A 14771-nucleotide genomic window follows, 5' to 3' on the forward strand; every position below is an offset into this window, starting at 1 on the left:
CCTGTGGCACCCTGTGGCACCCTGTGGCCATGACACCCCATGACACCCCTGGGAGGTGCACACGCGTGTGACGGTGTGTGTCACGGGTGTGTCGGGCACTGCACACCCGCACGGGCACACCCACGCCCGGGCAAGGGAGCAAACCCCCTTGCACACCCTTGCACACGCACTCCCCCCGTGCCTGCGGCTCTGCTGACCCCTCCCGGCAGCACCAAGGAAGGGCTCGCGCGTGCAAGGTGACACGCGTGTGACACACTCGCGCTCTCCCAGCCCTCCCAACACCTCCCCAGCCCCAAACTGGCGGAAAACGGCGATTTGCAGGTGAAAAACCATCAGCACCAGGTGGGGCGGGGCGGGGGGCGGCAGGGGTGACACAAGTGACACCAACCTCCAGCTCCCCTCGCGTGCACCACACGGGGAAAACCATTTTTCTCTCCTTTAATAAAATTCACAGCAAAGTACCAAAAAGGAGCAACTGGGGACAGGGACTTGGGGGGGACACGGGGTGGGGACCCTGGGCAGGAGGGACACCCCGAGTCCCTGTCCCTTGGGGACACCCCATGTCACCACCCCAGATCCCCGCGGCGAGTCCCCAGCCACAGCCCCCCACTGGGTTAATTACAGGGTTAATTACAAGGTCAATTAGGGGTTAATAGAGGGTTAATTACAGGGCACGGGGAGGGAGTTATTGCTACCTGGGAAGGGGTGACAGGGGACACAAGGGACAGTGAGGGACCCCCACCCTGGAAAGGGAAAAGGGGTGGCCTGGGGGGCAGGGGGGACACGCGGGGCCACTGCAGCTTCAGGGTGAGACCCCCCAAATCCCGCAGCCCCCATCCCCAACCCCGGGGCTTCCCCATGGGGAAACTGAGTCAGGGGGCTACAAGGGGCGGGGGAACCCCCTTGTCCCCATGTCCCCGGGGTAATTCGGGGAGGGGGCGAGGTTGTGGCAGTGACTCAGCTGTGTGGGTGCTGGGCACGGCGGGGGGGCTGTGCCCCCCAAGGGACCCCCCTGGCTGCTTCTGCCCCCCAAATCTGGGGCTAGCTAGAGGGGACAGAGGGGTCAGGCCTGAGCTGGGGGGCTCTGCAGAGAGACCCCCGCGGGGCTGAGCACGACCAGCTCATCACACCAGTGAGTGAGGCACAGACCTCCCCGCGCCCCCCCAGCCCGCCTGGGTGGGCTGGGGGGCGGAGGGGAGGGTTTTGGGGTCACTAATAGACCCAGGTGACAGGGACCCACTGGGGCTGCACGCGCAGGTGGTCCATGGCCTCGCGGAGCCGCCCGAAGGTTCGCTCCAGGTCGTCGTTGGTCAGGCTCAGGTCGAAGTAGTGCCCGTAGCCGCGCTGGATGCGATTGCTCTCCTCCACCGTGCGCTGGGCGTCTGCCTCCTGTCCCCAAAACTGCCTCGGTCACCCCAGAACCCCCAGCGTGGCAGGGGGACACCCACTGTGAGTCCTCCTCCTGCCCCCCAAGCCTGCCTCAGTTTCCCCGTCCCCTCGGACTCCCACCGTGAGCTGTTTGGTGGCCACGCCGCTCTCCAGGGCCGCGCGGTTCATGGCTCGCAGCCTCTCGGGCCCGGGGGCCTCGATGAACACCACGTAGGGCACGAACTCCGCCGTTCTCAGCACCTTCACGGCCTGCGCGGGCGGGACAGCGCTCAGCCCCCCGGCCGGGGGCTCCGGGCTGTCCCTGTCCCCCTGGCCGCGTCCCCTACCTGCGGGTTGACGTCCAGGATGCACATCTTGCCCGCCTCCACCACGGCGCGGATGGAGTCGATCCTGGTGCCGTACAGGTTGCCCTCGTACTCGCCGTGCTCCAGGTAGCGCCCCGCCTTGATGTCAGCCTCCATCTCGCCCCGCGACACGAAGCGGTAGCCCTGCCCGTCCCGCTCGCTGTCCTTCGGCTTCCGGGACGTGTCTGCCACCGGGGGGGACCTGAGTGACACCCGCCCGGCCGGGAGTCCCGTCCCGGGGACGATCACAGGGGACACGGATGATAGCGGGGACAGAGATGTTCGCAGGGGACAGAGATAATGCCGGCGGGGACAGGGATGATCACAGGAGACAGGGATGATCACAGGGGACACTCACAGGGGACAGAAATGATCACTGGGAACGGGGATGATCACAGGGGACAGGGATGCGGGCGGGGACAGGGATGATCACAGGGGACAGAGATGTTCGCAGGGGACAGGGATGATCGCAGGGGACAGGGATGATCACAGGGGACAGAGATGTTCGCAGGGGACAGGGATGTTCGCAGGGGACAGGGATGATCACAGGGGACAGGGATGTTCGCAGGGGACAGGGATGTTCCCAGGGGACACTCACAGGGGACAGGGATGTTCGCAGGGGACAGGGATGATCACAGGGGACAGGGATGATCACAGGGGACAGGGATGATCGCAGGGGACACTCACAGGGGATGGTGGTGCCGTAGCGCGCCTGGTCGGACATGATGAGCTTGTTCTTGAGGCTGCGGCGCCCCACGCCCTGCGCCCCGATCAGCACCAGCGTTTTCCGGCGGAACGGTGGCATCCGCGCCACCTCCTCGTAGATCAGCAGCTCGTGCCGGTCGAACTCTGGGCGAGGGACAGGGCTGGCACCCGGCCGTGGGGACCCGGGACACTCTGTCCCAGCGGCTGCCACCGCCGCTGCCCCGCGGGAATGCCCTGCGACACTCACCGGCGTTCTTCGTCGTCAGGTACATCATCCTCTTCTTCCTCTTGCCGCTGAGGCTGCCGCACAGGGCGCCTGCGAGGGCAAGGGGCTGGCTGAGCTGGGGACGGGGACAGGGACAGGGACAGGGACAGGGACAGCACCGTGGCACGGGGACACGGCCACAGGAGCTGGGACCTTCCGCAGGGGCAGTGCCACGGGGACATCACCCTGGGAATCGGGGACATCACTGTGAGAACTGGGGAATTGCTGCAGTGACAATGCCGTGGGGACAGAACCCTGGGGAAATGGGGACATTGCCACAGGGCGCAGGGGACCCGCTGTACTGTCCCCTCCGACCGCCGCCCCCACAGCCGTGTCCCCCGAGGCCAGGCCGATGTCCCCTACCCGACGTCGGCGCCACCTCCCCGTCCCGCTTGACGAAGGCCTTGCGCTTCTCCTCCAGCAGCTGGCTGGGCACCAGCCCCGCGCTGCCACCCTCCACGTGGCACGCCTGGGGACACAGAGACACTCGTGGGGACCCCCCAGCCCCACCGGGACCCCTCTGAGCTCCAGAGACCCCTCCGACCCCACGGGGAACACCCCCAGCTCCGGGACCCCTCAAGATCCACAAGGAACCTCCCTAGATCTGGGAAATTCCCAAATTTCCAGGGATCCCCAATCCACACAGGGACTCTCCTGCTCCAGGGATTTCCCCAATTCCCAAATAACTCCCCCCAGCTCCACGGACACCCCCGAGCTACAGGGACTCTCCCAGGCAGCCCCCAAGCCCACAGGGACCCCTTGATCTCCCCCAGAACCTCCCACCCTCCTCGCCCAGGAGGGGCTCAAAGTGCCACGACCCCCCCAGGCCACCCCTCCAGGCCCCCCTGACCTGCCACCAGTTGGGGTCATCCTGGTTGACGATCTGCAGCAGGTCCCCGGCCATGAACTTGAGCCCGGCCTCCTTGCAGGGGATCAGGCTGTCGGTGGCCGGGTCGTAGTCGAAGTGACACTTGACAAACACCTGGGGACAGGCGGGTTCAGGGGGTGACCCCGAGATCCCCCCTCCGCACCGCCTGTGCCGCCGCCCGGTGCCTCAGTGTCCCCAGGGCGAGGGGGGGACACGCGGGATCTGTGTCACGCGTGTCCCCCGCTAGGAGCTGTCCCCGCCGGGGTGTCCCCCCCGCGCCCGGCGCAGCCAGCCCCGCACGGCCCCCGCGCACACGCAGAGAGCTCCTGCCGCCGCCGCCGCGCCCCACGCGACCACCACGGCGACCCCCAGGCACAGCCCCACGGCCACGCTCAGGCACACGAGGGTGCCCAGCGCCGCCAGCGCCGCGCCCGCGATGGCGCACATGGGGACGTGCGGGGACACACGGGCGTGTGGCACACGGGACACGGCGCTGGCGGCAGCGGAGCGGCGCGGGGACGGCCCACGCGGGGACAGCCCACGCGGGGACAGCGCTGCTTTGTCCCCTCGGAGACGGGGATGGCTGGCACGGAGCGGGGAGGAGCAGCACAGGACACCCTTTGCCAGCCGGCAGCCGCGTCCTGTGTGGGGACAGCGACGGGGACAAGGCAGGGAGAGCAGTGGGGGGACACGGGGGTCCCACCAGCCACGGGGCACGTGGCACGGACGGGGGGACAGGGGGACAGGGGGACAGGGGGACAGGGGGACAGGGGGACAGGGGGACAGGGGATGGTGAGGTTCAGGGGACGACACAGGGAAGGTGACACAGAGATGGGGACACAGAGATGGGGACAGGCACAGAGCAGGGGGAGCTGTGATTGCGGGATGCAGGTGGGATGCAGCGGGGGTACCCGGCGGGATGCGGGGCGGGGTGAGAAGCGGGATGCGCGGTTCGATGCGCGGTTCGATGCGCGGTTCGATGCGCGGTTCGATGCGCGGTTCGATGCGGGACACGCCGCGGTACCTGGCGGGGCGGGTGCGGCTCCTGGTAGCTGGGCAGGATCTTGAGCACGACGCTGCCGCTGGCGTGTCGCAGGCTGTCCTGCAGCGCGCGCGGGTCGCTGCCCACCTCGCGCCCGTTGACCTCGCGGATCACATCCCCCACGTGCAGCAGCCCCTGCTGCGCCACCATCCCCCCGTGCAGGATGCGGGCGATCACCAGCTCCCCCCGCTCCACGCGGAACGTCACCCCCTGAGGGGACAGCCCCGCTCAGCCCCCGCAGCAGCGGTGACACCCACCCGGCACCCGGCAGGCAGCCCGCTATGACCCCAGCACCCCAAAAACCCCCCGCACCCCAAAATGTCCCAGCATCGCCGTCACCCCCGACCCTCCCGCAGCACCCGCTGCCCCCCACAATGTCCCACTGCCCCCCACAATGTCCCTGTCCCCCCCAGCCCCTCCTGTCTCCCCGGCCGCGCTCACCAGGTTCTCCCCGGCTGCCTTGCGGATTCCCACCATGCGCACGGCGTCGGGGGGCACCGGCTGGGACCCCAGGGACAGCTCCGGGCCGGGGCTGCTCGGGGGGGGATCGTAACTCTTGGCAGCCACCGAGTCGTGGGTCTCCAGCAGCGACTGGGACACACGGGGTGGTGTCACCCCCGCGTCCCACACACCTGGCACACGCGTGTCACATCCCCCAGCACGGGAAGGGGGTCCCGGCCGCGCCACGTCCCCCAGCACGCCACACACGCGCGTGTCACACGGCCCCGGTGCAGCGGGGGTCCCACGCGTGTCCCACGCACCTGGAAGTGCGGTTCCCGCAGGATCCGGGCCAGCTCCGCCGCCGCTCCCTGCGCGTCGGGCCGCGCCAGGCGCCCGATGTCCCGCAGGATCTCCTGCACCAGCGCCAGGTTGTCGCCGCGCACCGCCTCCAGCTTCCGCTCCTCCAGCCGCTCGTGCGCCTGGGGACACCCGGGGGACCCCCGGGGACAAGCGGGTGAGGGCGGAGACCCCCATGGGCTGGGGGATTAGGGATCCCAGGGGGAATTAGGGACCTCCAGGAGTTGAGAGAATCAGGGATTCCCGGGTGGGAAAGGATGTCAAAAACCCCCGGGAGGGAATTAGAGACCCCCGGGGGGATTAGGGACCCCCTGATGCAGAGGGGATGAGGGACCTCTGTGGGGGAAGGGGGGATTAGGGACACTTGGAGGGGCCAAGGGGCTTACGGACCTAAATGGGGGAGTTTAGGGTCCCCGAAAGGACCAGGGGTTGGGGACAGCTGGGTTGTTAGGGACGCTCAGGGCCGGGGGGCTTAGGGATCCCCGGGGACAGAGGGGATGAGGGATATGGGGGTGCTGGGGGGGATTAGGGACCCCCAGGAGCTGGGGGGATTGGGAACCGCTGGGTGTAGGGCAGAGGGACCCCCAGGAGGTGACACACACACACACACACACACACACACACACACACACACACACACACACGCTGCAGCTCCCTGCACACACGCGTGTGCAAGCGCACATCCACACCCGTGCACACGCACACTCCCACGCGGGTCACACCCCACGCCGCCCGGGGGTCCCGCGGGGACACGCGTGTCCCCGTGCCGCCGTACCTTGGCCAGCGAGCGGACGATGGGGCTCTCCATGATGCCGCGGAGGAAGATGAGGTCAAGGTCGGCCACCCCCGGGGTCCCCGGGAGCCCCATCAGGTTGTCCAGGACCTTCTGCATGGCTGGGGAGGGGCGGGGGGGGGACGCGACACACACAGGGACACGGCGGGGACACGGCGTGGGGAGGACGAGCAGCAATGTGGGTGAAAGTGCAGCCGGCGGTGCTCGCGCCCCCCCATTCCTGTCACTGTCACCGCTGAGCCCCCCGTTTATGGGGACAAGTGTCGGGGGCCTCCGGGAGCGCGGAAATGTCCCCTCCTCGTGCAAGCCGAGGGACAAACGCTGTTCCTCCCCCTCCCAAATTGTCACCCTGGAGTCCAAAGCCCCCCGGAGCGCCGTGCGAGGGGAGGGGGCGGCAGGGGGGTGACGCGATGGGGGGGGATGCGATGGGGGGGCAATGGCAGGGGGGTGACGCGATTTGGGGGCGATGAGAAGGGGGGGCGATGCGATGGGGGGCCCTGCAATTGAGGGGGGGCCGCATCCGGGGCCGCGGGGGCGGGAGCGGCTGCGCGGCTGCGCTGCAATGGCGGGGGACGATCGCGGCGCGGCCGGGGGGGCGCAGGGGGGACATCCATCAGCCCCCCATCGAGGGGGGTCACAGCCTCCCCCGAACCTCCCCCCATCTCCCTCCGCCCGTCTCGTCCCCCACCGCATCCCCACCCCACGCCTCCCCCCGAGCGGCATCACCAACCCCCCCGCGTGGCATCGCCCCGCGCCCCCCACCCCCTCCCGTACCTGGGGGTCCCGGGGGGTCGCGGGTGGAGCCCGGGCTGGGCTGCGGGGACCCTCGGCCGGGGCGGCTCATGGCTGCGGGGCCGCCGGGCTCCCCCGCCCCAGATCCGGGTACCGCCGCCCCCCCGCAACCCCCCGGCCCCGCGTGGGGCTCCCACCCGCGCCGGCCCCGCGCCCCCCGCCTGGCCCGCGCGCGTGCACCGGGCACGCTCAGAGCGCTTTGCACACCCGCCGGCGAGGAGGGGGCGGGGGGGGCGCGCCGCGAGCTCACACGCGCGGGCACGGCTCGTGCACGCGCATCTCACGCGTTTGCACGCGCACATGAGCACCCACGCGTGCAAACCAGCTGAGCGCGCTCACGCGCGTGTGCGGACGCACGTACCCCCCCAAAAAGGCTGCACGCCGGCACAGCGCACGCGAGCGCGCGCACCCGCGCTGACACGCGCGCCCCCGTGCACGCGCGATCCCGTGCGCGCCCACGAGCATCCCCCACGCGCGCTCCCGCTCGCGTGCAAACCCGCGGGCGCGCTCCCCGCGGCACCCTCCCATCGCGCGCGCGCGCTCCCCGCGCGTGCCCGCTCACCCGCGCTTGCACACCCGCGCTTGCACACCCGCCCCGCTCACGGGTGGGATCCCCCCGCAGCGTCCCGCGGCGTGGGGAGGGGGACGGCGGGGGCTCGGCCCCTTTAAGGGGGCGGCGGGAGGGGGGGCGGGAGCGCGGATTTAAAGGGGCCGCGCTGCACTCGTGTGCAATGCACACACACACGCACCCCGATCGCACACGCACCTGCACACTCACCCCGATTGCACACGCACCCCGATCGCACACACACCTGCACACGCACCCCGATCGCACACGCACCTGCACACGCACACGCACCCCGATCGCACACGCATCCCGATCGCACACGCACCCCGATCGCACCCGCACTTGCACACGCACCCACGCACAGCCGGGCGCACACTCGCCCCCCTCCCGCAGCGCCCACCCCCACAGGAAGGACTCCCCCCTTGCACACGCGTGTGCCAAGCCCGGGTGAGCCCCGCGCGTGCCCGACCCGCGCCCACAGCCCCACGCACGCGCGCCCTGTGACCCCCGCCCGAGCCCCCCACCCTCACCCGTGCTCGGGGGGTGTTTGCACGCGCGTGTGAGGGTGCAAGCCCCACCCGGGGCACACTCACCCGTGACCGAGGCGAGCGCGGCCGCCGGCATCGCGGCGGGGCTGCGGGACACGCGCGACTGGCACCGACCGGACGGGACAGCGACAGGGACTGCCGTGTAGGCGTGTCCACCGTGCCAGCACCCCCAGTGTCCCCAGCCCAGCCGCTCGGTGTCCCCAGGGCCAGCACCTCCTTTCTCCCCAGTGCCGCCAGTGTCCCCAGTCGCAGCAGCGCCAACGTCCACAGCACAGCAGCACCGCTGTCCCCAACACCCTCAGCGCCCCGGTGTCCCCAGTGTCCCCAGTGCCCCCAGCCCCGGTGTCCCCAGTGTCCCCAGCAGGCAGAGGCAGGACAGGCGGTGGCTGCAGGGGGTTTATTGCTGGGGGGTCTTTCCCAGCCCCGCGGTTGGCTCCGGCGGGGTCGGGGGGCTGTTCCTCCGGGGCTCCTTCACCCGCTCGTCCCCGGCGGTGTCCCTGCGATGGGACGGATGGTCACACCCCGGGACCCCGCAGGTGCCCCAACCCTGTGTCCCCTTCCCCACAGAGCCCCCCGATCCCCCCGGATCCCCCACCCTGACACCCTCAGAGCGCCCCCATGTCCCATGTCCCCCACCTTGCACCCCGCAGGGCCTCCCCCCGAATCCCCCCAGCCCTGTGCACCGCCCAGAGTTCCCCCTTCCCCCAGGCTGTCCCCGTTGGGGACACTGAGGCCGGAGGGGACACTGGGGGTCCCCACACCCCCCCGCACCCCTCACCTGGCGCTCAGCACCCCGGGGCGCCCAGCGGCTCCTCGCCCGGGGCTCTCCCGCCTGCCCGCTTCCCGTACCTGCAACGGGACACGTTATGGGACAGCGGCGCGGGGGCACGATGTGACAGGGGACACGGCGGAGAGTGTGTCGCGATGGGGAGAGCATTGAGAGGGGAAGCGTGTCATGACGGGAAGCACATCATGGTGCGAGCGCGTGGGGATGGGGAGCACATCACGACGGGCAGCATGTCGTGACAGAGAGCACGTCACGATGGGCAGCATGTCGCGATAGGGAACACATCACGATGGGCAGCATGTCGCGATAGGGAGCACATCGCGACCCCCAGCCCCGCTCACCTCGGGCGCGTCACGACGTTCAGGTACTGCTGCAGGTCGTTGTAGAAGCGCAGCAGGTCCTCCACGGGCGCGTCGTCCCCAGGGTAGGTGGGCTGCGCGGGGGCAGCGCGGGGACACAGCGGCAGCAGCGCCACCACAGCGCAGGCCACCAACAGCAGCGGCGGCCAGCGCGGGGCCATGGCTGCATCAGGGACACGGCGGTCACACGCGTGTGCACCGCGCACGAGACACACACGGGTGGGAACATGGCACCGCGAGCACAGACAGACCTGTATACCCCTATGTGCACACTCACCTGTACACACTTGTACACTCACCTGTACACGCACCTGCGCACTCCTGTACACACCTGCACACATCTGCACACACCTGTACACTCCCATGCACACACCTGTACACTCACCTGTACACACCTGTACACACCTGCACACATCTACACTCACCTGTACACACCTGTACACTCACCTGTACACACACCTGCACACACCTGTACATTCACCTGCACACACCCGCACACACCTGCGTGCACCTGCACACACCTGTACACACCTGTGCACACACCTGTACACACCTGCACACACCTGTACACTCACCTGCACACAGCCGCACACACCTGTACACACCTGTACACACCTGCACACACCTGCATACACACCAGCACACTCCCATGGCACACCCCGTGTCCCACACCTGCACGAGCACTGCACACGCATGTCACACGCACAGTCACAGCCCTGTCCCTTGCACACCCCGTCTGTCACACACCCGCTCTCTGCTCACGCTCCCCGCAGCCTCCCATCCCCACTCACCTTCTTCCTCGGTGGGGACACGGGGACGCGGCGACACGAGGGGACACTGCCTGACACGCCGGGTCCTTGGTGCCTCCGCTGCCACTGCCCTGCTGGCCCTTATATCCCCCTGTCCCCTGCTGATGTCACCCTGCCACGCAGCACCTGTGGCCAGGTGCCCACTCGGACGGGAGGGGGGACAGGGGCCATCGTGGGGGGTGACAGGGACAGCTGGCCCTGCACAGCTCTGGTTAATGTTTGACCCCTCGCTGGGGGGTCCCGGAAGGGACAGGATGTGGACATGAGTGTCCAGCCCCACAAAGGGACAAAGAGACACGTGTGGTGACAGAGGGACTAGAAGGGGACAGACAGGGGGACTGTTGGGGTGCAAGGGCGGCAGGAGGAGTGGACAGAGGGATGGGCAGTGTGACAGAGGGACAATAGGGGGCAGACAGAGGATCAGGGGGGTGGGAGAACAGAGGGATGGCGAAGAAGGCAATGTCGGGGTGAGGGACAGAGGAACAGAGGGGACAGAGCCACCCCCCACTGCGGCCATGGGGACAGGGCTGTCCCCGGGCTCCCACCATGGCCAGGTGGGGGACAGAGGGGCAGGGGACCCCCAGAGCCGGCACAGCCCCCAACGGCAGCAGTCCTCACACGGGTGCCCAAGATGGTGTCAGCACCGCTGCCAGTGCACCCCACACCCTGCGCACCCCACACCCTGCTCACCCCACACCCAGTGCACCCCACACCCTGCGCACCCCACACCCTGCGAAACCCACACCCTCTGCACCCCACACCCTGCGCACCCCACACCCTGCGCACCCCACACCCAGCGCACCCCACACCCTGCTCACCCCAGCACCCCACTAATGTCCCCTCTGCCCTCCAGCCCTAACACAGCCCCCCCCCGCACCCCCACATCCACTGGCATCCCCCTCCAGTGCCCCCATCACCCTACACCCAGAGCACTCCAGCTCACTCCACTCCCACCCTTCCCTCCTCACCCTCTCCTCCACAATTCCCACCCCTCATCCCCTTCCACTCTCTTCCCCTCCTTCCACCCCTCCGTCCCTCCCCACCCCTCTGCCCCCCACACCCTGTCCCTTGTTCCTCCCCCCCGGCCTCACCCCTCTGTCCCCCTGTACCCTCCTGCACCCCTCCTGCACCCCTCCTGCACCCCTCCTGCATCCCTCCATCCCTCCCTCGCCCTCCCCTGCCCTCCATCATCTCCCCTCCATCTCCCGCCCATCCTCCCTGCGCCCCTCAATTCCTCCCACATCCCTCCCTCCCCTCTCCATCTCCCTCCACCCCAAATCCCTCCTGCCCTTCTGCGTCCCCTCTGCACCCCGCGGTCCCCTCCCGGCCCCCCGCGCCCCCCGCGCCCCCCGTGCCCCCCGCACACGCAGCGCCCAGCCGTGCCCACGATCGTGTTCTTTATTGTCGCTGCGGGGCCGTGCAGGGACCACGCGGGACACCCCGACAGCGGTGGGGAGGGGACGGGGTCGGGGCCATCCCCGACAGCGGGACGCCCCCGGGCCGGCTTCTGGGGGTCCCCGACCCTCCAGCGGGGGGTCCCGCGCTGGCCCTGGGTCCCCTGGGGAGACCTGGAGAGATGGGGAGGATTTGGGAGGACAGGGGGGCTGGGCGGGGTGGTCACCACGAGGAGTCGTCATCTCCGTACCTGCGGGAAGAGCTGGTGAGAGTTTAGGGGTAACGAGACCCCCAAACCTCCCTGGGACCCCAAAAAACCCTGAGACATCCACCCCGGAGCGCGGGCGAGGGTGCAGCCCCTGCCCCTGCCCGCAGGGCGATGGAGACAGGACGGGGACAGCGACAGGGACACTCACCGTGACCTGTCACTGCCGGCGCCCAGGAGCAGCTCCGCCACCGCCTCGCCGGGGCTGGCGCGTTTCCCGTACCTGCGGGACACCGGGCACTCGCGTGAACAACGGGGACTCCACGGGTGTGCAAAGGGGACCCGCCGGGCGCGGCAGCAGAGCCCAGGGGTGTGCGCGGGGACAGGGACGCGTGTGCCAAAGGGACGCGTGTGCCAAAGGGACGCGTGTAGCACCCACTCGCGCTCACCTCTGCCGCGTGACCAGGTTGATGTAGTGGCGAAGGGCCGAGAAGTACCGCGCCATCTCCTCGGGGGACGCGTCGTCGCCGGGGCTCTCGGGTTTCGGGGGGTACGCGGCCGCCAGGCACAGCAGGGCGCAGAGGGACATCGCCACCAGCGCGCGCCACGGCCGCGGGGACGTCACCATCTGCGGGGGACGGGGGCGAGGGGCGGCTGTGGCTGCGGGTGGGACACCCCATGGCCCCCGGCCCCCCCTGTCACCCTCGGGACCCCCCAGCCCAGCTCTGCCCCACCCAGACCCCCTGAGCTGTCCCCACTGCCTGTGGGAATGTCACATCTCCAGGACACCCCCAGCTCCCCAAGGGTTTGTTACGTCCCCACCCGGGACCCAGCCCCACTCAAGGGACATCTTCACTCCCCACGGGGACATCTTCCCAGAGAGCCCTCCACCCCCTCAGTGTCCCCAAGGCAGCTGTCCCACCCTAAAGGACCCCAGAGACCCACGTGCACCCAAAGGGACACCTCCCCTCCAGGGACCCCACATGTCCCCAAGGTGATTCTCCCTCCCGGCGTCGCCACCTCCCCTCAGGGACCCGCGGGGACCCCAGCCCGGTCCCTGCACTCACGATGGCGGAGGCAGAGGTGACAGGTAGGGCCTGGCAGTGGGGTGACAGTGCCGGGGACACGGCGGCTCCTGCACCGCCCGAGGTTTTATAGCCTGGGGGGGAGCTGCTGGCTCCTCCCTCACGCGTGACAGACCCACGGGCACGCAGGACCCTGCGGCCCCCCCGCCACGGCCTGGGGACACGTGCCAGCACCTTGTCACTGTCCCCCGGCAGAGCCCCCCCAGCCTGGGGCACTGAGGGGCTGGCAGGATGGAGCGTGGGGGGCGCGGGTGGGACACACGGACACGGACACGGGGACACGCGTGTGGCCACAGGACACAGACATGGCAATGCCAGACGGGCATGGGACATGGGCACGGGTGTGACATGTCACCATGGCACATGACAGGTGTGACAGGCAGCCATAGCACGGGGACATGGATGTGACACACAGCCGTGGTGCACGGAGACAGGGAATGGACACGAATGTCACACGCGGCCATGGCACAGGGACACAGGACATGGACACGGATGTCACACACAGCCATGGCACAAACACCTGGCCCTGAGACAGCCCCGGGATGTGACAGTGGGACACAGGGACATCGGCCACACCCAGGGACACAAACAAGGCACAAGGGACAAAACCCACGTCCTGGCACAAGCCATCCACGGGGGACAGTGGAGGGGACAGACACACCCACAGCGCGGCTGCCTCAGTTTCCCCAGACAGAGCACGAAGCCGCCACCACAGCCCTGTCACCGCAGCCCTCATCACCGCCATCGACCGCTGTCACCAGCCCAGGACAGATGAGGTGCCCTTTCCAGCCCCCCGTGCGGCGACATTAATCCGTTATGGATTTACCATTAAGGAGCAATCACCGGTTCCGGGGGAAACTGAGGCACGGCGGCACGCGGCGGGGACGTGCCAGCCGGGCAGGGGCCACCAAAGCCACTGCGGGGGTGCTGGGACCGGGAGAGATGGCAGAACAGTGTCCCCAAAACCGCCGGGATGGTCCCACCCAGCCGCAGCCGCATCTCCGGCCGGCGGGGCAGAGGGGCTCGGCTGGAGGGGACGCGGCTCGTGGGGACACCGTGGGGTGCCACCAGCCCGGCCGGAGGGGACACGGAAGGGTGCCGGCCGGAGGGGACGCGCTCCGCACTCCTGCCCCGGTTGTCACCCCGGCGAGCGGCGGCGGGGACACGGCTGGTGGCAGCGGGAGGAGCTGTCCCCCGTGGCGTGGCCGCGCTGTGACACCCGCCGGGCTGCGGGGACACGGGCGGGGGGTCCCGGCCGAGCGGCGCCGGGCTCACGGCAGCCCTGGGAGGGGGAGCAGCCCCCGCAGCCCCCAACCTCTCCCGTCCCGCGGTCCATGCGGGGCTGAGGGACCGAGGGGGCTGCGGGACACCCCCGGAGCTGACCCGTGCCCGGGGAAACTGAGGCAGCGGGGCTGGATCCGCCCCCCCCGCACCGGAGTGTCCCGAGGGAGGATCTGCCCCACCCTGGGGTCCGCGGGGACCCCACCACAGCGACAGTGTCACCGCGTTGTCACAGACAGGGGATCAGGGCGCGGGTGGCCCTCAGCACCCCCCCAGCAGCCGCGGGGGGACTCGGGGGGGGTGGCAGGAGCTTTCTGCCCCATTTCTCCCAAGTGACAGCAAACAGACATTTTCCAAAGGTCACAGGATGGCACTGCCGGCGGGGGGGCAGGGGCTGCACCCCCCGGGGACAGGGGACATCCCAACGGGGACAGGACAGGGGGTGCCCACAGCACGCCCCCACCCCGCCAGGGGCAGTGAGGAGGAAGAGGAGGGTCTGGGGGCGAAGGCGCCTGGCTGGAGCCGCCGGGGGGTCCGGGGGGGGTGAGGAGCCCCGGTGGCCCCCAGGAGCAAACAGGGCTCTGCCGCCTGCGCGCGTTTTATGGCTTTGGTTCCGCCGGAGGCACATTAGGGCCCCCCGGAGGAAGCCCCTTATCAGCCCTGTTTGCTTTTCCGGACGGGGAGGGGACAAGGACACCTGCCCAGCCCGGGGGGGGACAAGGACACCTGCCCAGCCCG

General features: G+C 69.6%; 3 protein-coding genes across 7 annotated transcripts; all 3 read right to left on the reverse strand.

Moving 5' to 3' along the window:
* Positions 1-422: 422 nt before the first annotated feature.
* Positions 423-8283, reverse strand: MPP2 (MAGUK p55 scaffold protein 2). Of its 4 annotated transcripts, none has more exons than XM_085083278.1 (12): positions 8158-8283; positions 6187-6305; positions 5375-5533; positions 5055-5204; positions 4596-4823; positions 3554-3685; positions 3067-3172; positions 2686-2754; positions 2421-2582; positions 1716-1918; positions 1510-1638; positions 423-1389 (listed from the first exon to the last, which is right to left on the reverse strand). In XM_085083278.1, exons 1-12 carry the CDS (start codon positions 8186-8188, stop codon positions 1213-1215), a joined length of 1665 nt encoding a protein of 554 aa, XP_084939404.1. In that variant the 5' UTR covers positions 8189-8283; the 3' UTR covers positions 423-1212. The 4 variants fall into 4 exon arrangements, with proteins under 4 accessions (XP_084939404.1, XP_084939405.1, XP_084939406.1 ...); XM_085083279.1 differs by lacking the exon at positions 8158-8283 and adding an exon at positions 7559-7665; XM_085083280.1 differs by lacking the exon at positions 8158-8283 and adding an exon at positions 7591-7657.
* A 212-nt stretch (positions 8284-8495) lies between these two features.
* On the reverse strand, positions 8496-10177 carry LOC146426781 (pancreatic polypeptide-like). The gene is made up of 4 exons (XM_085083283.1): positions 10050-10177; positions 9241-9421; positions 8891-8961; positions 8496-8609 (listed from the first exon to the last, which is right to left on the reverse strand). Exons 2-3 carry the CDS (start codon positions 9417-9419, stop codon positions 8898-8900), a joined length of 243 nt encoding a protein of 80 aa, XP_084939409.1. The 5' UTR covers positions 9420-9421; positions 10050-10177; the 3' UTR covers positions 8496-8609; positions 8891-8897.
* Positions 10178-11447: 1270 nt separating this feature from the next.
* LOC146426782 (uncharacterized) lies at positions 11448-13836 on the reverse strand. Of its 2 annotated transcripts, none has more exons than XM_085083287.1 (4): positions 12735-13836; positions 12117-12295; positions 11879-11950; positions 11448-11712 (listed from the first exon to the last, which is right to left on the reverse strand). In XM_085083287.1, the coding sequence occupies exons 1-4, from the start codon at positions 13083-13085 to the stop codon at positions 11685-11687; spliced, it is 630 nt and encodes a 209-aa protein (XP_084939413.1). In that variant the 5' UTR covers positions 13086-13836; the 3' UTR covers positions 11448-11684. The 2 variants fall into 2 exon arrangements, with proteins under 2 accessions (XP_084939413.1, XP_084939412.1); XM_085083286.1 differs by having other exon boundaries at positions 11448-11724.
* Positions 13837-14771: the final 935 nt, after the last annotated feature.

The sequence above is a fragment of the Lichenostomus cassidix genome, chromosome 27 (assembly GCF_008360975.1).
Source record: "Lichenostomus cassidix isolate B80296 chromosome 27, HeHo_3.0, whole genome shotgun sequence".
In the NCBI taxonomy this organism is placed as follows: Eukaryota; Metazoa; Chordata; class Aves; order Passeriformes; family Meliphagidae; genus Lichenostomus; species Lichenostomus cassidix.